Source organism: Panthera pardus, unplaced genomic scaffold (genome assembly GCF_024362965.1).
Source record: "Panthera pardus isolate Hobbes unplaced genomic scaffold, ASM2436296v1 HiC_scaffold_16, whole genome shotgun sequence".
NCBI classification, from domain to species: domain Eukaryota; kingdom Metazoa; phylum Chordata; class Mammalia; order Carnivora; family Felidae; genus Panthera; species Panthera pardus.
The window spans coordinates 127,944,927-127,972,014 of NW_026526721.1; the positions used below are offsets into that span (position 1 = coordinate 127,944,927).

General features: G+C 38.6%; 1 protein-coding gene across 2 annotated transcripts in view; it reads right to left on the reverse strand.

Moving 5' to 3' along the window:
* Positions 1-736: 736 nt before the first annotated feature.
* Positions 737-27,088, reverse strand: part of SRPRB (SRP receptor subunit beta) — a 29,972-nt gene continuing 3,620 nt past the window's right edge. Inside the window, exons 4-8 of one of the 2 annotated variants that reach the window (XM_053903801.1) lie at positions 24,751-24,833; positions 12,218-12,354; positions 11,030-11,084; positions 4,343-4,407; positions 1,799-1,909 (exon numbers count right to left, since the gene is read on the reverse strand). In XM_053903801.1, the coding sequence (XP_053759776.1) occupies positions 4,344-4,407; positions 11,030-11,084; positions 12,218-12,354; positions 24,751-24,833 (339 nt within the window). In that variant the 3' untranslated portion in view covers positions 1,799-1,909; position 4,343. Of the gene's footprint in view, positions 1,910-4,342; positions 4,408-11,029; positions 11,085-12,217; positions 12,355-24,750; positions 24,834-27,088 lie in introns of both variants that reach the window. The other variant, XM_019436896.2, reaches the window with a different exon arrangement.

Below are 27,088 nucleotides of genomic sequence, written 5' to 3' on the forward strand. Positions count from 1 at the left end.
AGATTACATGCCTCTTAACAGAAGCATCAGGACATTGATTTTTATTCACACAAGCACCTGTGATTATGTGAACATGTCACATTTATCACAACCCTTTTTGATTTCTTCTTCGTTACTCTTACCTATTTCCTTAAATCACTGCTAGCTAATAAGGACAAAAACCAAGAATCCAAAGGACAGAAAGAACACTAGCAGCACTGAGGCTTTAGGATAATAACTCTACCAGGGTCAAGGTCCAAGGTCTTCCCCGTGTCAGCCTGCACTTATTCCATATACGAGCAGCGAGGTGTAGGAAACAGGGTTGAGGGCAGAGGGGAGCTGTAGTCTCACGCGGAGCTAGAATCACTCTAAGGAAGATGTGACGGCAGCCAGAGGCTTGGGCTGTAGCACATGCGGGGACCTCCCGCACTCGGATGTTATCGGCTCCGTGTTTATACAGACTCCCCCTCCTGACCCCTCAGAGCCAGGGTGGGTGCCCGTGCTGCGTGCTTTCCGAGCACCCACACCCCCATCATGCTCTGACCACACTCTTCTGGGATTAACTTCTCACTTAGCCACAGCCACCCTGATCTCATCTGAAGCTTTGGCCGAGCTTGTCCCTGAGTGTGTGAAGTAGGGACAGCTGTTTGTTCCTGTGTATGCTGCAATCTGCAGGCCCTGGAGATGTGGAACCAGGCGTGCACCCTTCCTAACACATGCTCCCATTTGTACTCACCATACCGTTCCATTTCATTGCTTTGAGCCAGACAGGTTGTTTTATTTGCCAAGAAACGCATTAATAATTTATAAAAGCCATTTAAAAAGCCAACATTCAAGAAGACAACAAAGAGCATCACTTTGAAGAGACTGACTTTTCTTTTTTAAAGTGTATATTCACTGCTGGTTAAAACTATGGAGAACTTTTATCATTCCTATGTGTTCCACTGCATTCTAGCTAGGAGTACAAAACAGGGGCCAAACAGCACACGAACACATCCAGGAGCCCTCGGCCATCCAGAAAACTACAACAGTTTCTAAATCTCCACAGACTCCTCAATTAAGGGAAACCACCAGAACACACGAGGCCCTTGGCACTGGGGATTTAGCATTTACAGTTCTGTCATCTGGGAATGACTCCAAGGGTTCAGGGCATGTTTTTGAAACCTAAGTGTTATGAGGCTGGAGTGTGGACAAGTCACCAAGCTGATGAAAAACAGACCTGCTGTCAACACAGCCTTGCTGTTTTCTACCTGTCTTCACACGTCAGGAGACCACCTTGTAACTACACCCACACATCTGAGAATTCACAAAGGACCAGATGATGTCTTGCCCGTGAACCAGCCAAGGACAAATGGAAATCAACTAGTTCCATACACAGACAGGGTTTGTTTTCAGGAAAAGGGACTAAAGCACAGAGGCAGAGGATAAGAAATTTTCAGATGATAATCATATTCTCATAATACCCTCCTAACCTTACGTCAAGCTTATATTAAAGGGACAACACCTTAACAAAGGGAAGCACACAAATAAAAGAAAGCAACGAGGGAGAACTAAACTTAAAAACAAAAATTCCAAGTTACTTTCGACAATAATTTGTTTCCAGAACAAGAAAAGGTTTCTTATTACATTCTGTACCCCTTCTTTATCAACTCAAGGCTACTACACCCTTTTCCACACACATACAAGTTCAAATGTCCTGCACTTTAGCTCTGCCCCTCAGGCGATTTTAGCCAGCCATTTCTCCAGGTCCCGGATGTCAGCAGAGCCAGCGTCCCCTCTTCCGCCCTTGGCACTGCACTCCAGGAACTCCACTTTGAGGGGCAACTGTGAGAACTCAAATTCTTTGCCTTTCTTTCCCAGCTGAACAGGGGCAGTGCTGGAACTGTCCAGTGTGCTGGGGGCAGCAGAACGGGTGACTCGTAAAGTGTTGCTGTGACACAAAAGAAAAATGAGTCAGGAAGGAGAGAGTAACTTTTATATAGTGATTAAAGGCCTTTAGAAAACCACATTCATTCCTAAATATTTCAGTATTCATTTAAATACTTAATCATAAACCTGTCAATTACACTATTAAGACTGTTGAATAACCCTTTGCATTCATATACCATTCTCAGCTAGGAGAGATGTGGGTCCGGCCTGACTTCGCTTGATAAAGAGCAGGTCAGTAACATCCCCAGGTCATACCAGTGCCCCCTTTATATATCTATAGAAAATCAAGAGTCGGACACTCAAATGACTGTGCCACCCAGGTGCCCTGAACACATTTTTTAAATACACGTTGTAAATGTTATAATAACTTAAGTCTCTGAAAGTTAAATGCAGGTAGATAATTTACATTTATCACAAGTCTATGTGGATACAGAGCTTAGAAATCCAAACTCCAAATTCTCATATCCAGTTTGGGCCCAATCACTATTCTCCAACCTCTTTCCCACTAAAACCTTCCCAATTTAAGTTGTCTTACTGCCACCTGCTGGCCCCCCAAAAAAGTGCATAGCAATGCTCATTTGTCTACTTCTCCCACACTTTCTGCTATCCAGAAGCAGAGGAATACATGCTCCCCAAAGTGCTTTCTTAACAAAATAAAAAGCATTTCTTGAAGCTGTAAGGCTGCATGAAAATTAGTGAAGAATCTCCAAGAAAAACTAAACAATACCTTGCTTAGAAAAAGACACACATGAAAAAACTATTTTGAAGAAACAATTAATACAAAATTCAAGATATTACTTACCTCTTGATGGAAAGGAAGAAAAACTTTTGGGGAGAAACCCCTAGGACCTTCTAAGCAAGGTGGTGGGTCCATGGGTATTCATTTTAGTATTCTTTAAAGTCAATATATGTGTCATATCTATCCCTTTATATGTAAGATATTTTACAGTAAAAAAAAAAAACAAAAAAAACCAAAAAAAAACCACCAAAAAACCTTAGGGGAGGCTGGGTGGCTCAGTCAGTTAAGCATCCAACTCTTAATTTTGGCTCAGGTCACAATCTCACGGTTTTGTGGGTTTGAGCCCCACACTGGGCTCTGTGCTGAAAGCATGGAGCCTGCTTGGGATTTACTCTCTCCCTCTCTCTCTGCCCCTTCCCTGCTCATGCTGTCTCTATCTCTCAAGTACATAAATAAATTAAAAAAAAATTAAAAAAAAAAAGACTTAAAAAGGAAAAAAGGCCAAACATTAAATATGTACTCAGCTCTTGCCATAAAGCCACATGAACATAGTTAACCTTGTTATTCAGGAGACTATGAAATGCTTCAAAGCTGATAGGGCCTAATTCTCACAAACAAGTTAGACTCCTGGGATGCCCCGCTGGCTCAGTTGGAAGAGCATATGACTCTTGATCTTGGGGTCATGAGGTCAAGCCTCACATTAGGAGTAGAGATTACTAACAGAAATAAATAAACTTTAAAAGTAAAATAAAATCAGGCTCCTAATTTAACTGATATTAACCTTCCTAACTTTTAACATTTTGCTAAGTTACCTTGTAATGCATTTTCTTCTGTATTGCTTTTATATGGCTCTTTAGAGTAAAAAGCAAATGGACTAAGGAAAATATGTACTTTGAACACAGGAAGACTTGGGACAATACTGCTAAATAAAAAAAAAAAAAAAAAATGGGATACACAAATATGATCACTTCTTCCCCCAATTCCCAACAATTGCAACAGAGTTTCTAGAAAAAATAAACCAACTAACTGTTCCAATTTCCCTAGTCTAACAATAAACAATTTACAGTCTCAAGAGAGAGCATCAAGAGTAAGGGAAGAGGTGAAAAATATGCAATTTCAGAAGGGACAGAAACCACTAACAGTGACGTCAGCAAGAGGGCAGAATAGCAATTTCCAGCACAAGTCTTGTCACAGAACCATCAATCTGAATAACCACCTATGCATGAGAGATAAGGGATCCAGGTCAAAGATCACAGGACCTGGGTATTATACAGAAATAAAAAAAGATGCACTGAAGAGAGTAGGAAGGACAGCTTCACATTACCCACATTACTTCTCCTGCAAGCATGGAGAGATATGCTTCACTTGGGGGAAGGACAGTGAAGTGAGCACTCACTATCCCAGAGAACCCAGCACCAGGCTGACCCTCATGGCCCCAGCCCACTCATGTGGACCCAAGCTCCAGGACCACCCCAATGGACCCCAGCACAAGGCCTGCCCCAGGAGACCCAGGCACCTGGCGAGACAGGAGAGATTCAGGTTCCAGCCTGCCTCAGTGGACCCTGGTGCCAGGCCCGCTTCTGTGGACCCAGGCAGTAGGCCCACCTACCCACAGATCTAGGAGCCAGGCCAGCCTGCCCAAGGGCTCCAGCAGCAAGCCCACCAAAGGAACAAAATAAAGTACCAACAACTAACCTTAAAGAAATGGAGATCTACTAACTGACAAAGAATTCAAAATAATCCTTTGAAAGTTCATTGAACTATAAAAGAAAAAGACAACTCAATAAAATGAGAAAAACAATATATGAATAAAAATGAGAAGTTCAGGGCATGTGGCTGGCTCTGTCAGTAAAGCATGTGACTCTTGATCTCAGGGTGGGGTGTTCAAGCCCCACATTAAGCATGAAGCCTACTTAAAAAAATAAAGTTCAACAAAAAGAAACCATGAAACTTTTTTATGATATTCTGGAGCTAAATAACACAATGACTAAGGTGAAAAATTCAGAGATCTTTAACAGCAGACTTGCCAGAGCAGAAGAAAGAATCAGAGGAGCTTAAAATCAGGAATTTGAAGTTACCTAGTGAGAAGAACAAAAAGAAAAAAAAAAGAGTAAAGAGAGCCTATATAGGGGCACCTGGGTTTAAGTGTAGACTTCAGCTCAGGTCATGATCTCACAGTTGGTGAGTTCGAGTCCCACCTTGGGCTCTGTGCTGACAGCTCAGAGCCTGGAGCCTGCTTCGGATTCTACGTCTCCCTCGCTCTCTTGCCCCTCTCCCACTCACACTCTGTGTCTCTTGCAAAAAGAAGCAAACGTTAAAAAAAAAAAAAAAAAAAAAGCCTATATAATTCATAAGACATCATTAAATAAACAAAGTACATGCATTATGGTAGTCCCAAAAGGAGCAGAGAAAGACAAAGAAACAGAAATCTTATTCAAAGAAATAAAACAACAACAACAACAACAAAACCCAAATCTAGAAAGGGAAATGAACATCCAGATCCATTAAGCCCAAAGAACCCCAAACAAATTAAACATGAAGAGAAATTTTTTCTCTCTCCTTCATGTCTGATGGACAGCTTTGCTGGGTATAATATTCTTGGTGGCATTTTTCTTCTTTCAGCACTTTGAATATATGATTTCACTCTACTGGCACATAAAGTATATGCTAAGACTAAGAAATCTAGTCTTACGGGGTTTCCCTTGTTTGTGACAACTGGCTTCTCTTGCAGCTTTCAAAATTCTCTTTGTCTCTGACTTTGTCAATCTGATTATAGTAGATGCACAAAATAAAGCACCACAAATAGCACCACAAACAAATAATTAAATTATAAAGAGAAGAAAGGGACAAAGGAATTATAAAACAAAACAAAACAGAGTAAATCCTTACCTATCATTACTTTAAATGTAAATGGCTTAAATTCTTAAAACAGAGTGGATGAATGGATTAAAAAACAAGATTGAACTATGTTCTATCTCCACGAGAGACACACCAGATTTAAGGTTCTACATGAAGGGATAGAGATAGATATTCCACGCAAATGGTAACCAAAACAGAGCAGGGCTGGCTAGACTTATTTCAACAAAACAGACTTTTAAGTCAAAAATTGTCAAAAGAGACAAAGAAGGTCATTATATAAAGGCATAAGTTCATCAAGAGGATATAACAATTGTAACCATATATGCACCTAACATCAGAGAATCTAAATACATAAAGCAGATTAACAGAACTAAAGGGAGAAATAGATATCAACACAATGATAGCAGGGGACTTTAATCTCACATTTCCAACAATGAACAGATAATCCAGACACAGAATCAGTAAGAAAACAAAGTATGTGAACTAGACTAAACACAAATATAACTAACAAATATAGAACATTCCATCCAACAACTGCAAGAACGCATTCTTTTTTGTTGTTGTTGTTTATTTACTTTTGAGAGAGAGAGAGAGACAGAAAACGAGCAGAGGAGAGGCAGAGAGAGAGGGAGACACAGAATCTAGAGCAGGTTCCAGGCTCTGAGCTGTCAGCACAGAGCCCAACATGGGGCCCGAACTCATTGCGAGATCATGACCTGAGCCGAAGTCAGATGCTTAACTGAATGAGCCACTCTGGTGCCCCAAGAATGCATTCTTTTTAAGTTTACACAGAACAGTCTCCAGGATAGATAACATATTAGGCCATAAAACAAGTCAACAAATTTAAGACTGAAATCACATCAAGTATCTTTCTGACCACAATGGTATGAACCTAGAAATCAGTAATAGAAGGAAAATTTTAAAATTCACCAGTATGTGGGGAGTAAATAACATGTTTCTGAAGAACTAAGAAGTCAAGGCAAATAAAACAATATTTACACAAATAAAAATGGAAGCCCAACACACCAAAACTTACAGGATGCAGCAAAGGCAGTTCTAAGAGGGAAATTTGTAGCAATAAACATCTACTCTAAGAAAAAAGAAAGATCTCAGAAAAACAACCTAACTTGACACCTCCAGGAACTAGAAAAAAGAACAAACTACCACAAACTTAGCAGAAGGAAAGAAAAAATAGACATCAGAGCATAAAGAAATGAAATATAGACTAGAGAACAATAGAAAATATCAATGAAACTATGAGCTGGTTTTTTGAAAAATAAAACTGACAATCCCTTAGCAAGGAGGAAAAGAAAGAAGACTAAAATTAATAAAATCAGAAATGAAAGGGCTAACTTACACCACAGAAATACAAAGGATAAGACACTATCAACAAATTAGACACCTAGAAGAAATGGATAAATTCCTAGAAACACACAACACACCAAAGCCTAATCATGAAAAAACAGAAAATTGGAACAGACGGATAATGAGTAAGGAGACTGAATCAGTAATTAAAAGCCACCAATAAAGAAAAGCCCAGGACAAGATGGTTTCACTAGTGAATTCTACCAAACTTTTTTTTTTTAATTAAATTTTTTTTTTTTTTTTTTTTGAGAGATAGAATGCAAGTGAGCAAGGGACAGAAAGAGAGAGGGAGAGAGAGTGCAGAGCCCTGGAGCAGGGCTCAAGCTCACCTGATGCAGGTCTTAAACTCACAAACTGTGAGATTATGACTTGGGCCAAAGTAGGATGCTTAAAACATTGAGCCACCCAGGCACCCCTCTACCAAATATTTAAAGAAGAATCAATACTAATTCTTCTCAAATCTCCTAATTAAAGAGGAAGTAACACTTCCAAACTCATTTTATAAGGCCAGCATTACCCTGATATCAAAGCAAGAGAAGGACACTACAAGAAGAGTATAGGCCAACATCCCTAATGAACATAGATGCAACATTCCTCAGCAAAATACTGGAAAACAAATTCAACAGTACATACGTTAATGGATTGTACACTATGATCAAATGGGATTTACTCAAGATGAAAAGTTCAACATATCAATAAAGGTGATACACCACTGTAAAAGGATGAAGGATAAGAATCATATAATCATCTCAATAGATACAGAAAAATCATTCGACAAAAATCAACATCCTTTCATGATCAAAACTCAACAACAGGCACAGAAGGAATGTAGTTCAAAATAATAAGGGTCATATATGACAAGCCCACAGAAAATACTCAATGGTGAAAAGCTGAAAGCTTTTCCTCTAAGATCAGGAAAAGGCAAGGATGCTCACTCTCACCACTTCTATTCAGCATAGCACTGGAAGTCCTAGACAGAGTAATTAGGCAAAGAAAGAAATAAAAAGCATGCAAATCAGAAAAGAAGAAGTAAAATTATCGCTGTTCACAGATGACTTAATCTTATATACATAAATCCCTGAAGACCACTAAAAAGCAGAACTACTAAACAAATTCAATAAAGTTACAGGATAACAAAATTGATACACAACAATCAGTTATGTTTCTATGTATTACTAACAAACTATGAGAGAAATTAAGAATTAACAATCCTATTTACAATAGCATCAAAAATAAAATACTTAGACACAAATGTAATGAAGTAGGTGAAAGATCTATACACTGAAAATTGTAAGACATTCATGAAAGAAAGTGAAGACATGAGTAAAGGAAAAGATGTCCCTTGTTTCTGGATTGGAATAATACTGTTAAAATGGTTATATTATGCAAAGCCGTCTATAGATTCAATGCAATTCCTATTGACACTCCAATGGAATTTTTCACAGAAATAGAAGAAACAAAGGATGAAGGGATAAATAAAATGTGGAACATAGTGTGGAATATTATCCAGCCCTGAAAAAGAAGGAAATCCTACTACTTACAACAACATGGATGAACCTAGAGGACATTATGCTAAGTGAAATAGCAGACACAGACACAGTAAGACAAATACTGTATGATCACATTTATATGTGGAATCTAAATCAAACACAAAGAAGCAGAGTAGAATGGCAGTTACCAGGGGTGGGGGAGGGAGAAATGGAGAGCCTTTGACCATTAGGTCAAAGGTTATAAAGTTACAGTTATGCAAACAAGCATATGCTAGAGATCTACTATACAGGATAGTATCTATGGCTAACAATACTACCTTGTACACTTAAAATCTGCTAATAGGGTATCTTAAGTATTCTCATGAATCTCTCTCACACACACACACTTAAGGGAGCAGGAGGAAACTTTGGGAAATAGTGGATATTTTGATGGCCTCAATGGTGGTGATGGTATCAAAGGTGGTATTTATCCCCAAATGCACTGAGTTGTATATATTAAATATGCACAGCTTTCTAAATATCATTTACACCTCCATTAAGGGGTTTAAAAAAATCTCTTGATATTCAACTTGAATATTTTTTTTTTTTTGAACATTTATTTATTTTTGAGACAGAGAGAGACAGAGCATGAATGGGGGAGGGTCAGAGAGAGAGGGAGACACAGAATCCGAAACAGGCTCCAGGCTCTGAGCAGTCAGCACAGAGCCTGACGCGGGGCTTAACTCACGGACCGCGAGATCATGACCTGAGCCGAAGTCGGACGCTTAACCGACTGAGCCACCCAGGCACCCCAACTTGAATATCTTTGATAAATGATATCTTTGATAAATCTGATGAAGAGCTAACTTTACTCTTTATATTTTAAGAAGTTTAAAGCATATGGAATTAAATATATCATTCTCAACTAAAAGAAAAAAAAAGAAAGAAAGAAACCACAGAAAATGGCAGACTAGGCCTGGTAAAATTTTTCTGTCAAGAGCCATAAATTAAATGTTTTGGGCTTGTAGGTGACATTTAGTCTCTGTCACATATTTTTCTACTTTTCTTACTATTTTTTTTTACCTGTCCTTTAAAAATATAAAACTAAAAAAACAAAACAAAACAAAACAAACAAAAAAACCCATACATACATACACACATACATAAATACATAAATAAATGTAAAACTATTCCTTGTTTGCACATCCTGAGCAGGAATTTGTCAACCCTAAGCTCCTGAGTACAGGAACCACATTGTATTTCCCCCTGTAGCTACATTCTAAATGCAGGGCTTACCATATACTAGATGAATTATAGGTGCCTGTTAAATGAATAAAGGAGTAATAAGTAAATCCTAGTGGGAAAAAATGTGCTCAAAGTTGAATTTATGCAATTTTTCCTCATCAGGTTCTTTTCTTTAATAAAAGAAAATCCTGGGGCGCCTGGGTGGCTCAGTTGGTTGGGTGTCCAACTCTTGTTTTTAATTTTTTTTTAATGTTTATTTATTTTTGAGAGAGACAGAGTGTGAGCGGGGGAGGGGCAGAGAGAGAGACTGAGAGAGAGATTGAGAGAGAGAGAGAGACAGAATCTGAAGAGGCTCCAGGCTCCGAGCTGTCAGCACAGAGCCTGACGCGGGGCTCGAACTCACAAGCCGTGAGATCATGACCTGAGCCGAAGTTGGACGCCCAACCGACTGAGCCACCCAGGCGTCCGGGGGTCCAACTCTTAATCTCAGCTCAGGTCATGTCCTCACGAACCATGGGAATCAAGCCCTGCGCTGGGCCCTGCACTGATAGTGTGAAGCCTGCTTGGGATTCTCTCTCTGCCCCTCCACAGCTCTCTCTCAAAATAAAAAAAATAAACATTTGAAAAAAAAAGTCCTTATACACAGCAATAAGAAAACAAACTTGCTTCATTATAAGGTTGATGTTATCTCCTAGGTAAGCTAGCTCTTACAAAGTGGCAGAGTACAGATATGTTAGATTCCTTAAAATTCAAAAGGTTACAGCTCAATTTACAAATGTTTAAACATTAAATTCAAGCTAAATAATGTCATGTAGCTTGAAAATAAAATAAGCTATAAAATACAGTATCATAGATATTTAAATTCTTCCAAAGTGCTCCTTTCTTACTCCAACAACAAAAATTTCCATGGCTTTCAAAGTCTGTAGTTTCTAAAACCTTTCCTAACTACTATAAATGAACTAGAAACAGTGGGAAAATACACTGAATTTATAGCCTCAAAAAAGCTGAGATCTTCTATCCATGAATTTTTTTTTTAATTTTTTTTTTAACGTTTATCTATTTTTGAGACAGAGACAGAGCGTGAACGGGGGAGGGTCAGAGAGAGGGAGACACAGAATCTGAAACAGGCTCCAGGCTCTGAGCTGTCAGCACAGAGCCCGACGCGGGGCTTGAACTCACGGACCGCGAGATCATGACCTGAGCCGAAGTCGGCCGCTTAACCGACTGAGCCACCCAGGTGCCCCAATCCATGAATTTTTGAAGTATCCATGAACATCCCATTGATACTTTTTAAAATTCCATTAATTTTGTCAATTATTTAACAAATATATTTCACACTATTTATCAGACTATGATAATCATATACAACCAGACTTTAAGCAATATATCTGTATTTCCTAAGAGTTAAGATCTACATTAACCAATATGACTTATTCATACTTACAGTTCTTTCTCAAGCTGCTGCTGAATTAATTTTGCAGATTTTGCCATTGTAATGTCTGTACAGAAATAAAGACACTGTTATAGTTTAAACCAGAAAGGGTCTCTTCCCAAAACTTCTTGCACATATGGAAAATTCCTATTTAAACCAGTAAGTTTCTTTTCCCTTTAGTTTTTTAAAAGAGCTTTTTACCATTAGTAGCTCCACTATCAAAGTAATAAGCTTTATATTTGCATGCATGGGTTTTCCTACAAAAATGCTTACAAATGTATTAAGCTTGTGACCCTAAAATTGACTAGTTCTTTCCTGAAAGTTTTCTACATCTTACAGACCTTTTAAATTAATATGTACAGAAGTCCAGCCAGTGTAACAGAAAGAACACCTACCAGTTTTTTTATTGTAACAAGAGCCTTCACTCTAACAGAAAAACCCTGTCATATAAAAGTAAACTAAGCAGATTTCCAGCTGATACTAAGATGGTATGTTACTCAAGTGCACCTTGGTAAGAGATAAACACTGGTTTGCACATAGCAGAACCCAAATAAATATTACTTACTCTCTTTATACTGAAGAGAAAAAACAGAGAGGTCAGGTAATGATTCTAAGACCGATTCCTGATTAGACATCATTAAGGTTATTACTACCTGATCACTTCTGAGAAATGCAATGGGCTCTTCATAGAATCAGAATTTTAATCTGAAAGAGGACCATAAAATCAACTAGTTTATCTTATTTTAGAGGTAATGAAACTGAAGCCTAGTTTCACTTGGTATGATGAAAAGTTTTTAATGGCTATGAGGTTAAAGAAAAACAACTTCTGCAAACTCCCCTTGATGAAATGTGCTGGAAGGTAAATTTGTTTGAAAGGAGAGACTCCCCCTCTGGCCCTCCACAACTGTGTGTGAGATGACATACTGTCAATCTGACAAAACAGCTTGGTAAATAAAGTAAAATGATTTATAATTTTAAAAAATGCAAAACACTGTATCAAAGAAAAACTGATCATAGTCACTCCTTTGTATGGTAAAACTAATGAAAATGCAGATGTATAAACAATTTTAAGATTTAAAATTCTTCGTAGTCCATTAATAATTAGCTTTCTCAATAATAACAATCATAGATAAATGTATTAATTCTTAGTAGCAATCCCACAAAAATCTCAATTATGATTGCTGGAAAACATGATGGCACCTTGCTTATTGCAGGCGATTAAGAATGACGGTGTGTTCTTCAAACTCATACTGTCAATGAGAACTTGATAGAGAAACTCTGCCACATCTTTCACCTCTCGTTGGAAGGCTGCACTATCCACAACAAACACAACAGCCCTGGAGACGGAGAAAGAAAAAGCAGCATGTGAACATGCAACAGTGCAGCAGTGTGTTGAAAAATCATGTCCTTAACCTCAGCCAGTTCAATGCTAATGAATAACACACAACAGACTCACATGCAGATAGATATGCACACATGTAATCACACCACACAAATACTTAACAAAGGACTGCTGAGGAGACGCCAAGTGAAGTGTGTGCTTTTTTGATAACTGTACTTCTGGTGACTGTACAGCTTGAAATACTATTTTTTATCGAGTTGTATAAAAATGCAAAAAAAAACCCAAAAACAAAACAAAGGACTACCAAGTGTTACTATGTATCAATGACTGATCTAAAAAGATCAGTGCCTGGGTGGCCCAGTCAGTTAAGCATCAGACTCAGTCTTGGCTCAGGTCATGATCTCACAATTTGTGAGACTGAGCCCAATGTTGGTTAACACACTGGAGCCTGCTTAGGATTCCTACTCCCCCACACCGATCTCCCCTGTGTGTGCGCATGCTCTAACATACATACGTTAATATAATACATATGCATGTATACGTACATATATACACATATACACACTTATGTATACACACATATGTGCATATATATATACATACATATATACCTATACATATATATACGTATGTATATGAAGACGTTAATAGCAGAGCTGAATTTTAGCCAGACACAAAACTGGGACACAGATAGTCTGCAAAGTAGTGCATGCAGAGCACAAAGGAGTGGAACAGCATGGCCTAGAGAACTGAAGGTAGGAAAGGGGAGGGAGGAAACCAGGTAGCAAAAGGGAAAGACACACTGAGCTACAAAATTTATGCTCTTCCATTACAAAGAATATTGGTGCTTAATGGAAGACAGATACATATAAGAGGGTAATCTTATATTACCCAAGTAGGGCCCAACCTAAGGCAGCAACAGTGAGAATTCTCACGTGCTAGAAATAAAGAGGTATCAAAGCTTAAGCAAAGCAGTTCAGGAAAAATAACAGATAATAGACTGTAGGGACCAGGGTTTGAATACTCAGGTGTAGCTGGAAAAGAGCAATGGCCAGAATGCAGTTGGGGAGCTGGAACTGAACACCTAGCACAAAGCCTAGAACTCAAAAGCAGTCTAGTGGAGTCTGATGTGGGAAAATAATCCAGGAGGAATTGAAGTATCAGGTATCTTGAGCCTCACACAGCAGGGGTATGAATTTACATTCTGTCATGGTGTAAGATTCTCAAGCAGAAAGAGGGAGGCCCCCAGAAGGTGGGGCCAAGATGGCAGAACAACATGAAAGTTTTTTGTGTGTGTCTTGTCCCTGAAATGCAGCCAGATCAAAACTAAACCATCTTGCACACCTAGAAAACTGATTTGAAGATTAACACAACAATCTGCACAACCTGAACCACAGAACTCAGCAGGTACACAGCACAGAGAGGTGAACTGGAGGAGAGAGAAGCCACAGAAGGCAGGGAGCTGTTTTTGCTTGTGGAGAGAGGACAGGGACGGGGGAGACTATGGGAAAGCACCCCCCCACCCCACAAAAGCAGTTGGGGAGAAAAGGAAGAGTCTGCGAGGGACTGAACAAAGAAGGGAGAAAGGAGAAAAGAGGGGGGTTAAATTCCATTAAGACGGGGGAGCACAGAGTCTGAAACTCCGCAGCTCAATACCTGGCAGTGCTCCGGTGGGAAGAGTGAATCCCCAGGAGCAGAGAGTGAGGTCCGAGGGATCCTCGGGCCACATGTGGAGAGGCAGTTCCCCTCCTGGGAGGACATTTGGTAGAGGCTGTGTGGCCTCCCCACAGGCAAAGGTCCCAGCAGACCCCAGAGAACAACCACATTCATTGGTGTTGGGACAAGGGCATAAAGGGGAAAATCTGGTGCCAAACGTGTGCTGTGATTTACCATAATCCCTGAAACTCTGCTGCTACATGATCACACGAACTTCTTCTGGGGCGGGGTGGCACCCAGCCACAGTCTCTGGGCATCCGGCAGCAGCACCGTCTCCCGAAAGTTCCTGGGGGTGGGCAGGCACCTGGCCATTGCTCAATGAGACCCTCCCCAGACAGAACGGGTCAAAGCTGCAGTCCCTCAAAAGTGAGGGATTGGGAAACACAGCCCACCTTAGATAAAGCTCAGGAGGAAGGTGCCGCCTAGAAGCCTGACAGCTTGGTCACAGACAGTGTAAACACGGGGAGTGCACAGGAGCCAGAGACAAAGGAGGGAGGCTTAACTGATGGTCGGGGAGAGAACAGAGTTCTGATACTACAGACTGAGTAGGTGGATGATGCCATTTTCACTCCTCCCACGCAGGCACATACATGCCTACATGTGCCACAACAATCTACCCCAATAAGCTAAGCAGCACCACCTAGTGGAGAATGGAGTTGTTACACTAGGCCCCATCCAACTGGGCCAACTGCCCTCAGGAGGACCACCACAAGTCTCTGCATGCTTAGTTTACAGACTATAAAGTGCTTCCTAGTTTGACTTCTAGGGGAAACCAATGTAATTTCAATTGTATTTTCTTCACTGATCCATCTATTCAATTTTTTTTCTTTTTTTGTTATTCTTAAATACAGAAAGAGAAAATATTTTATGTTTTTATTGAAAAGATCTTTTCTTTTGTTTACTATAGTTTTGAATTTTTGGTAAATTTTTAAAATTCTATTTTCCTTCCATCATTTTATTGTATTCTATTTTATTGTGTTCATTTTTTCAAATGTTTTTTTAATCTTTGTCTTTTTTCTCTAATATACCAAGCTCCTTTCAACAACCAGACCAAAACAGATATAGCATCTAGTATCCTTTGATATTTTTGTGTTGTCTTTAATTTTTATATTTTTTAATTTTTATTAATTCCTTTTCTTCCTTCAAAATGACACAAACGAAGGAATTCACCCCAAAAGAAAGAACAGTAAGAAATGACAGCCAGGGACTTAACACAGATACAAGCAAGATGTCTGAACTAGAATGCAGAATCATGATCATAAGAATACTGGCTGGGGTCAAAAATAGATTAGAATCCCTTTCTGTGGAGATAAAAGAAGCAAAACCAGTCAGGATGAAATAAAAAATGCTATAACTGAGCTGCAATCTCGAATGGTTGCCATGGTGGCAAGGATGGATGAACCAGAGCAGTGAATCGACAACACAGAGGACAAACCTATGGAAAAGAGTGAAGCAGAAAAAAAGAGGAAGACTAAGTCAAAAGAGCATGATTGAAGAATTACAGAAATCAGTGACTCATTTAAAAGGAACATCAGAATCATATGAGTCCCAGAAGATGAAGTGAGAGAAAAAGGGGTAGAAGGGTTATGTGAGCAAATCATAGAAAACTTTCCTAACCTGGGGAAAGACACAGACATCAAAATCCAGGAAGCACAGAGGACTCCCATTAAATTCAACAAAAACAGACCATCAACAAGGCATATCATAGTCAAATTCACGAAATACTCAGGCAAGGAGAGAATCATGAAAGCAGCAAGGGAAAAAAAGTCCTTAACCTACAAGGGAAGACAGATCAGGTTCACAGCAGACCTATCCACAGAAACTTGGCAGACTAGAAGGAGTGGCAGGATATATTCTATGTACTGAACTGGAAAAATAGGCAGGCAAGAATTCTTTATCCAGCAAAGCTGTCATTCAAAATAGAAGGAGAGATAAAAAGTTTCCCAAACAAAAATTAAAGAAAGGAGTTCATGACCACTAAACCAGCCCTGCAAGAAATTTTAAGGGGTACTTTCTGAAGGGAGAAAAGAGGGGAAAAAAATAGACCCAAAGCAACAAAGACTAGAAAGGGCCAGAAAACACACCAGAAACTCCAACTCTACAGGCAACATAATGGCAATAAATTCATACCTTTCAGTACTCACTCTAAATGTCAATTGTCTAAATGCTCCAATCAAAAGACAGAGTAGATAAGAAAACAAGATCCATCTATATGCTGTTTATAAGAGACCCACTTTAGACCTAAAGACACCTTCAGATTGAAAGTAAGGGGATGAAGAACCATCTATCATGCTAATGGTCGCCAAAAGAAAGCTGGACTAGCAATACTTACATCAAACAAACTAGACTTTAAAATAAAGACTGTAACAAGAGATGAAGAAGGGCTTTATATCATAATTAAGGGGTCTATTCACCAAGAAGATGTAACAATTGTAAACATTTATGTTCCAAACATGAAACACCTAAATATATAAATCAACTAATCACAAACATAAAGAAACTCATTGATAATAATACCATAATAGTAGGGGACTTCAACACCCCATTTACAACAATGGTCAGATCAACTAAACAGAAAATCAACAAGGAAACAATGGCTTTGAATGACACATTGGACCAGATGGACTTAACAGATATATTCAGAACATTTCATCCTAAAGCAGCGGAATACACATTCTTCTCCAATGCACATGGAACATTCTCCAGAATAGATCGCATACGGGGTCACAAATCAGCCCTCAACAAGTACAAAAAGATTGAGATCATACTATGCATATTTCAGACCACAACGCTGTGAAACTCAAAATCAACCACAAGAAAAAATGTGGAAAGATAACAAAACTTGGAGACTAAAGACTATCTTACTAAAGAATGAATGGGCTAACGAAGAAGTTAAAGAGGAAATTAAAAAGTACATGGAAGCCAATGAAAATGATAACACCACAGCCCAAAACCTCTGGGATGCAGCAAAGGCAGTCATAAGAGGGGAGTATATAGCAATCCAGGCCTTCCTAAAGAAGGAAGAAAGGTCTCAGATACACAACCTAACCTTACACCTTGAAGAGCTGGAAAAAGCACGGCAAATAAAACCCAAAACCAGCAGATGACAGGAAATAATAAAGATTAGAGCAGAAATCAATGCCATGGAAACAAAAAACAAAACAAAACAAAACAAAACAGATCAAGGAAACCAGAAGCTGGTTCTTTGAAAGAATTAACAATATTGATAAACCCTAGCCAGTTTCATCAAAAAGAAAAAGGAAAGGACCCAAATAAATAAAAGCAAGAGTGAAAGAGGAGAGATCACAACCAACACAGCAGAAATACAAACAAGAGAATATTACAAGCAATTATACACCAATAAAATGGGCAATCTGGAAGAAATGGACAAATTCCTAGAAATATATAAACTACCAAAACTGAAACAGTCAGAAATAGAAAATTTAAACAGACCCATAACCAGTAAAGAAATAGAATTAGTAATAAAAAATCTCCCAAAAAACAAGAGTCCAGGGCCAGATGGCTTTCCAGAGGAATTCTACCAAACATTTTTTTTTTTTTAATGTTTATTTATTTCTGAGACAGAGAGAGACAGAGCATGAGTGGGGAAGGGGCAGAGAGAGAGAGGAGACACAGAATCAGAAGCAGGCTCTGAGCTGTCAGCACAGAGCCCGATGCGGGGCTCGAACTCACAAACTGTGAGATCATGACCTGAGCCACAGTTGGTCGCTCAACCAACTGAGCCTCCCAGGCACCCCTCTACCAAACATTTAAAGAAGAGTTAACACCTATTCTGTTGAAGCTGTTCCAAAAAATAGAAATGGAAAGAAAACTTCCAAACTCTTTCTATGAAGCCAGCATTACTTTGATTCCAAAACCAAAGACCCCACTAAAAAGGAGAGCTACAGACCAATTTCCCTAATGAACATGGATGCAAAAATCCTCAACAAGATACTAGCAAACTGGATCCAACAATACATGAAAAGAATAATTCACCACAACCCCAAGTGGAATTTACACCTGGGCATCAGGGCTGGTTCAATATCTGCAAAACAATCAATGTGATACATCACATCAATAAAAGAAATGAGAAGCATATGATCCTCTCAATAGATGCAGAGAAAGCATTTGACAAAATACAGCATCCTTTCTTGATAAAACCCTCAAGAAAGTAGAGATAGAAGGATCATACCTCAAGATCATAAAAGCCATATATGAACAACCCAACACTAATATCATCCTCAATGGGGGGAAAAACTGAGAGCTTTCCCCCTAAGGTCAGGAACATAACAGGGATGTCCATTCTCGCCACTGTTATTCAACACAGTATTGGAAGTCTTAGCCTCAGCAATCAGACAACACAAAGAAATAAAAGGCATCCAAATTGGTCAGGAGGACCATCACTCTTCGCTAACCATCACTAACCATCACTCTTCGCAGATGACGTGATATTCTTATGGAAAACCCAAAGATTCTACCAAAAAACTGCTAGAACTGACCCATGAATTGAGCAAAGTCACAGGATATAAAATCAATGCAGAGAAATTGGTTGCATTCCTATACACCAATAATGAAACAACAGAAAGAGAAATCAAGGAATCGATCCCATTTACAAATGCACCAAAAACCATAAAATGCTTCAGGATAAATTTAACCAAAGAGGTGAAAAATCTATACACTGAAAACTATAGAAGGCTTGTGAAAGAAATTGAAGAAGACACACACAAAAAAGGAAAAATATTCCATGCTCCCAGATAGGAAGAATATTGTTAAAATGTCAACACTACCCAAAGCAATCTACAATGCAATTCAATGCAATCCCTATCAAAATAACACCAGCATTCTTCAGAGCTACAACAAAGAATCCTAAAATCTGTACACAACCAGAAAAGATCCTGAATAGCCAAAGCAATCTTGAAAAAGAAAACCGAAGCTTGGGGCGCCTGGGTGGCTTAGTCGGTTGAGAGTCCGACTTTGGCTCAGGTCATGATCTTGCAGCTCGTTGAGTTCGAGCCCCGCGTCGGGCTCTGTGCTGGCAGCTCAGAGCCTGGAGCCTGTTTCAGATTCTGTATCTCCCTCTCTCTCTGCCCCTCCCCTGCTCACGCTCTGTCTCTCTGTCTCAAAAATAAATAAACGTTAAAATAAAAACAAAAAACAAAACAAAACAAAAAAAACCCCGAAGCTGGAGGCATCACAATCCAGGACATCAAGCTGTATTACAAAGCTGTAATCAAGACAGTACACTACTGGCACAATAAGAGACACTCAGATCAACAGAACAGGACAACCCAGAAATGGACCCACAAGTGTATGGCCAACTCATCTTTGACAAAGCAAGAAAGAATATCCAATGGAATAAAGACAGTCTCTTCAGCAAATGGTGCTGGGAAAACTGGACAGCGACATGCAGAAAAATCAACCTGGACCACTTTCTTACACCAGACACAAAAATAAACTCAACATGGATGAAAGACCTAAACATAAGATAGGAAGCCATCAAAATCCTAGAGTTCTGAGAAAGCAGGCAAAAACCTCTCTGACCTCAGCCGCAGCAACTTCCTACTCAACACCTCCCAGAGGCTAGGGAATCAAAAGCAAAAATGAACTATTGGGACCTCATCAAAATAAAAAACTTCTGCACAGCGAAGGAAACAATCAGCAAAACTAAAAGGCAACCGACAGAATGGGAGAAGATATTTGCAAACAATGTATCAGATAAAGGGTTAGTATCCAAAATCTATAAAGAACTTATCAAACTCAAGACCCAAAAAACAAATAATCCAGTGAAGAAATGGGCAAAAGACATGAATAGACACTTCTCCAAGGAAGACATCCAGATGGCCAACAAACACATGAAAAAATGCTCAACATCATTCATCATCAGGGAAATACAAATCCAAACCACAATGAGATACCACCTCACACCTGTCAGAATGGCTAACATTAACAACCCAGGCAATGACAAATGTTGGCAAGAATGTGGAGAAAGAGGATCTCTTTTGCACTGCTGGTGGGAATGCAAACTGGTGCAGCCACTCTGGAAAACAGTATGGAGGTTCCTTAAAAAATTAAAAATAGAACTACTCTACAACCCAACAATTGCACTACTAGGTATTTATCCAAAGGATACAGGTGTGCTGTTTCGAAGGGGCACATGTACCCCAATGTTTACAGCAGCAATATCAACAATAGCCAAAGTATGGAAAAAGCCCAAATGTCCATTGAGGAATGGATAAAGAAGATGCGATATATATACATATATATATATATATATATATATATATATATATGTATATATATGTGTGTGTGTGTATATATGTATATATATGTGTGTGTGTGTGTGTATATATGTATATATATGTGTGTGTGTGTATATATATATGTATATACACATATATATATAGGATGGAATATTACTCAGCAATCAAGAATGAAATCTTGCCACTTGCAACAAAGTGCTTGGAACTAGAGAGTATTATGCTAAGTGAAATTAGTCAGAGAAAGACAAATATATGACTTCACTCATGAGGAATTTAAGATACAAAACAGATGAATTTAAGGTAAGGGAAGCACAAATAACATAAAACAGGGAGGGGGACAAAACATAAGAGACTCTTAAATACAGAGAACAAACAGAGGGTTGCTGGAGGGGTTGTGGAAGGGGGATGGGCTAAATGGGTAAGGGGCATTAAGGAAGCTACTCCTGAAATCATTTTTGCACTATATGCTAACTAATGTGGATATAAATTTAAAAATAACTATAAAAAATTATCTTCTAGAAAGTTAATACTTATCAAATATTAGCTTCTTTCATATGAGTAACAGTATATGAGAAGCAAAATGTCAAGAAACAAATGGGGCAAGAACCATACAATGGAGGCAGAAATGCGCCCCCCCCCCCCGCCTTTCTTTAAAATAAAGAGGCTAATTGAGAAAAAAAAAAAAATGGGCAGACTCCATGAACCCCTAGGGCTCCCAACAGGAGGAAATATGAATCCTTTCTAGAGAGAGGCTTTCATATCCTAAAGCAGTAAAAAACAACAATCACAACAACAACAAAATATTAAAAACACAATACCATTATCATCCCCCCCCCCCCCCCAAAATGAACCTTTGGTATAAGTCTAATAAAATATGTCAAGATCTGTATCAGGAAAACTACAAAACTGATCAACAGAATCAAAGTGTAACTAGATAAACAGAGACATTCCACAATCATGGATACAAAGACTAAACAGTTTCAAAATGTCTCTTCTTCCCAACTCAATCTATAGATACAATTAAATCCAATCAAAACCTCAGCAACTTATTCCATGGATACTGACACATTCTACAGTTTATATGGAGAGGCAGAAGACCCAGAATAGCCAACATAATAATGAAGAACAAAGCTGGAGGACTGACTCTGCCCAACTTACTATAAAGCTTTAGTTAACCAAAACAGCAGGTCCTGATGAAAACAGAGATCAAAAGAACAAAGTCCATTAATCTGGTCAAGGGCAATACAGATGGTCCCTGACTTACAATGGTTCAACTTACAATTTTTTTTTTACTTTACAAAGGTGTGAAAACAATACGCATTCAGTAAAAACCAGACTTCAAATTTTGAATTTTAATCTTTTCCTGGGCTGGCAATATGCAGAACAATCTCTTGTGATACTGGGCAGCAGCAACGAGCCACAGCTCCCAGTCAGGCACTCGACTGCAAAGGTAAATAATCAATACACAGAACCAGTCTGTTTTTCACTTTTACTACAGATTTCAACAAGTTACATTAAGATTTTCAACACTTTTATTATAGGCTTTGTGTTAGATGATTTTGATGAACTGTAGGCTAATCTAGGTGTTCTGAACACATTTAAGGCAGGCTAGGCTAAGCTATGATATTCGGTAGGTGTATTAGATGCATTTTCAATTTTCAATTTACTACGGGTTTATCAGAATATAATCCTATTATAAGTCAAGTAAGATCTGTACAACAAAACAAAGATAATCTTTTCAACAAATGATGCTGGAACAGCTAAATACCCACATGCAAAAATATGAATACATACAATGAATAAATATAGGCTGTATACTTTTCAGAAAAATTAGCTCAAAATGGATCACATACCTAAATGTAAACCACAAAAGCACAAAACTCCTCAGAGAGAACACGGGAGAAAATCAAGGTATCTTGGGTCTGGCAATGATTTTCTAGATACAACCCTAAAGGCACAATCCATGAACAAAGATCAATAAACTGATCTTTTATTGAAAGATACAAATTTCTGCTCTACAAACGTCAGCATCAGAAGAATGAGCCACAGACTGGTAGGAAGTATTTGCAAAAGATCTGATAAAGGACTGTTATCCAAAATATATAAAAAACTCATATAACTCCATTTAAAAATAGGTCAAGGAACTTTTATAGACACCTCCCCAAACAAGATTTATAGAGAGCAAATAAGTACATGAAAAGATGTTCCCCATCATATCAACGTCTTCATGGAAATGCAAATTAAAGCAGTTAGGTATTACTACCTATGTATTAGAACAGCTAAAATCTATAACACTGACAACACTAAAGGCTGGTCAGGATGAAGAGCAACAGGAACTCTTGTTTATCGCTGGTGAGAATGCAAAATGGTGCAGCCACTTTGGAAGACAGTTTGGCAATTTCTCGCAAAGCTAAACATACTCTTACCATATAATTCTTCAATTGCACTCCTTGATATTCACCCAAAAACTAATGTCCATACAAAAACCTACACGCGATTTTTATACCAGCCAAGAAGTCGTTAGGCAGGTGAAAGGATAAACTGTTTACATCCAGACAAAGACATACTATTCAGCATTAATAAGAAATGAACTATCACACAATGAAAAAATATGGAAGCAACATGAATATATATTAGTAAGTAAAAGAAGCCGCCCTGCAAGTCTACATACTGTATGATTCCAATTATATGACACTCTAGAAAAGGCAAAGCTATGGGAACTATAAAAAAGATGAGTAGTTTTCAGGGATTAGTGGACAGACAGGGATGAATTAGCATAACACGGAGGATTTTTAGGATGGTGAAAACAGTCTGTATGATACTGTCAATGGTGAATACACGTCATTATACATTTGTTCAAATCTGTAGAATGTACACCAAGAGTGAATCCTAATGCAAAACACAGACTCAGGGGCACCTGGGTGGCTCAGTCGGTTAAATGTCTGACTTTAGCTCAGGTCATGATCTCACAATCCGTAGGTTCGAGTCCAGAATCAGGCTCTGTGCTGACAGCTGAGCCTGAAGCCTGCTTCAGATTCTGTGTCTCCTTCTCTCCCTGCCCCTCTCTCGCTCGCTCGCTCATTCACTCACTCACTCTCTCCCTGTCTCTCACAAAAATAAACAAACAAAAAAAACACACAGACTCAGAATGATTACGATGTGTCAGTGTAGCTTCATCAATTGTAACAAATGAACATTCTGGTGGAGGGTGCTTATAACAGGGAAGGCTATGCATATGCTGGCTCAAGGGCAGGGGGATGTAATATGGGAAATCTCTAGATCTGTTGCTCAATTTTGCTCTGAACCAAAAACTGCTCTAAAAAAGTTTATTTTTTTTTTTTTTAATTTTTTTTTTTCAACGTTTTTTATTTATTTTTGGGACAGAGAGAGACAGAGCATGAACGGGGGAGGGGCAGAGAGAGAGGGAGACACAGAATCAGAAACAGGCTCCAGGCTCCGAGCCATCAGCCCAGAGCCTGACGCGGGGCTCGAACTCACGGACCGCGAGATCATGACCTGGCTGAAGTCGGACGCTTAACCGACTGCGCCACCCAGGCGCCCCAAAAGTTTATTTTTTAAAAAATTCACACAACAGTCTCATCCATGATAGACTGCTCATCATCACCATCTTGTGGGCAAGGAAGAAACAACAAAATAAAAGTCAAGACATCTTCATAAATAATGAAAGAAATAACTACCACATTCCATCAAACCTAAGATTCCTCAATTAAAAGACACATTCTTATTTCAGGTACAACTAAGAAAGAGAAAAATACTGCCAATTAAGCTATGACACAAACAACCATAAAAAGCATTCATTCTAATTTCATAGATAATAAAATGTCTTAAAATCAATGAAATGTGGTATTAAAAAAAAAAAATCAATGAAATGTGGTATATTATTTCCCTCGTAAGTTTTCACCAGTGTGAGAGACAAAACAAGAATAAACTGCAGCACAAGAATTTCAGGAAATAAGAGTAACACTAGGACAATACTAAAAGAAATAAGAAAATATTGTTCTGTACTTTTGAGACATTAAATTTGGGTAATTTAAGAACAGAAATATATAATATTGGATTTAAATAACTTCTAGGATTTCACCTAGCTTTAAAATTCCTTTTTCAGATTTTAATAGCTCTACATGTAATTACAATTTGTCCTCAAAGGAAATGAAAATTTTATTAACATGGTAAGTGTTAACGCTTTCTGAACACTCTTGAGAAACACTTTCAAACATTATCTCATACAATCCTCATAAAAACCAGTAAAGGTGGGCTTGCAAACCAGACATGGTTGACCCCAGGGTCTATGCTTTCCTTGGCAGGGCACCAGGCTGCCTCCTGAATACCACCAGAGCAAATATGGGTGACCTTGATATACAGATTCAGGCAAGTTCACTCTAAATCCTACTTACCTGGCTGAAGCCTTAAAACGCTCTAAGAATTGAAGTCTCAAGCTCTCATGGCCAGGGAGATCAATCAAGGTCAGGCTAGCACCCTAAGGATGACAGCAATAACATTAAATGAATATTGTGGTCCTGATTCACATTCATAACATAAACTTTTCATATCAGATTTCAAGTACCAAAACAGTGTCCAATTCATTAATGAACAAAAAAAGGTTCACCATAATTAATGAATCAAACAAAAGTTCACAAAGCATCTTCTGTTTATAAATCATTAGTAGAGGCTCCAGGGATTTAACAGGGAGCAAAAACAGACATGATCCCTGTTCCAACAGGGTTTATAATATAATATATAATAAAAGATCAACACGGGGTGCCTGGGTGGATCAGTCTGTTAAGGGTCTGACTCTTAATTTCAGCTGAGGTCATGATCTCTTGGTTCGGGAGACTGAGCCCCACGTTGGGCTCTGTGCTAACAGCTTGGAGCCTGCTTGAGATTCTCTCTCTCCCTGCCCCTCCCCAACTCAAGTGCTCAGGCATTCTCGAGCACATGCACTCTCAAAATAAATAAACTCTAAAAAAAGAAAGATCAACACAATGCAAAATTATATATAAATGTAAAATTACAACTTTGATAAATGCTCCAAGGGCACCTAAGAAACCTGACCCTGTGAGGGAGTCATGGAAGTGTGGTCCATCTGAGGCTGGAGAAATATACCAGTATGAATAAAAACAAAAACATGTGAAAAGAGTAGTAAATTCTAACAAAGTAAATAAAGTAATAGGAGACCTACACTTTACCACACCATGTTACCATTACAGGGATCCCCAATCTTTGTAACAACAAAACATTCCTTTACATTCCCACTATAATTTAATTTTTAAATATTTGTTGACAAGACACACCATTTATTTGTTCCAAATGTCAATATTTTGTGTGAATCACGGAAACGGGAGGGGGGGGTTGTGTCCCTCCTGAGTCGACTCATTAAGCACCCACTTAAGGACTATTCATTCCAGGTCTTCATTCTTGAGCTCAGGTTCAATATGGATATGGCTTTGCTCATAGACTCTCTGGTATAATCCTGATACACTTATCAGGCCCATGGAACCTTTCTCCGATGTTCTACCTGATCCACAGCCAGCCTTAACCACTGTTCAGCAGGAGGGAGTCAGTATCCTGCACAGATCTGACATGATTACAGCTGGATTATGACCTGTCACTTTGTGTAGTCTTTTATGGGTAAAAATATGTGTGCTAGCTTAAAAAAAAAAAAAAAAAAAATTCCGTTAAGAGTCTAGGGACCTCAGGTTGGGACCCACTACCACATTTCATAATCAGCACTACACCACTATAAGCAATTCAGAAAGAATATTAATGATACACTGAGAGAGGGACTAGATCTAAAACATACTGGAGTGGGGGGGGATGTGGAGAGAAGGATTGAAAAACAAGGGAGGAATGTTCTACATTTTCAAATAAAAAATATGCAGGCCTCATATGTAAAGTTTTCCAAAAGCTGTATTAAAAAAGTAAAAAAAAAGATATAGTAAATTTAATTTAATAAATATATTATTTAACCCAATATATCTAAAATATCTTTTTAATGGGGCGCCTGGGTGGCTCAGTCGGTTAAGCGGCCGACTTCGACTCAGGTCATGATCTCACAGTCCGTGAGTTCGAGCCCCACATCGGGCTCTGTGCTGACAGCTCAGAGCCTGGAGCCTGTTTCAGATTCTGTGTCTCCTTCTCTCTGACCCTCCCCCGTTCATGCTCTGTCTCTCTCTGTCTCAAAAATAAATAAACGTTAAAAAAAAATAATAAATTTAAAAAATAAATAAATAAATAAATAAATAAATAAATAAAATATCTTTTTAACAAGTAAAAAACTCAAGAAATTGTTGCCATTTTACTTTTTTTTTTCTCATGCCAAGTTCAAGATCTGGTGTATACTTTACACTTACAACACCCCTCAATTTGGACTAGTCACATTTGAGGTGCTCAATAGTCACACATGGCCAATGGCTATTCTATTGGAAAAGCACAAGTTTAAAGTATACCCTGGGATATCCCACTTAAAAAATCTGGTCCAAGTGCCCCAAGAATTAAAGATCTCCCAAACCTGAACTTTCAAAACCTAAAATCTTGGGAGTTTAAAAATGACTGGGCTAGAAAGAGTGCTGTTATTGAAAAATGCAAAAAATATCTGTAAGACATTTAAAAGAATGTTTATCTTTGTTTACAATGTTTAATTCTGGAGGCACCAAAAAAGCAGAAAAGGTCTCTAAGATAACCACTTTAATTCATCGATTTATACATCTACCCCTCCAACCAGCCACCTAACCT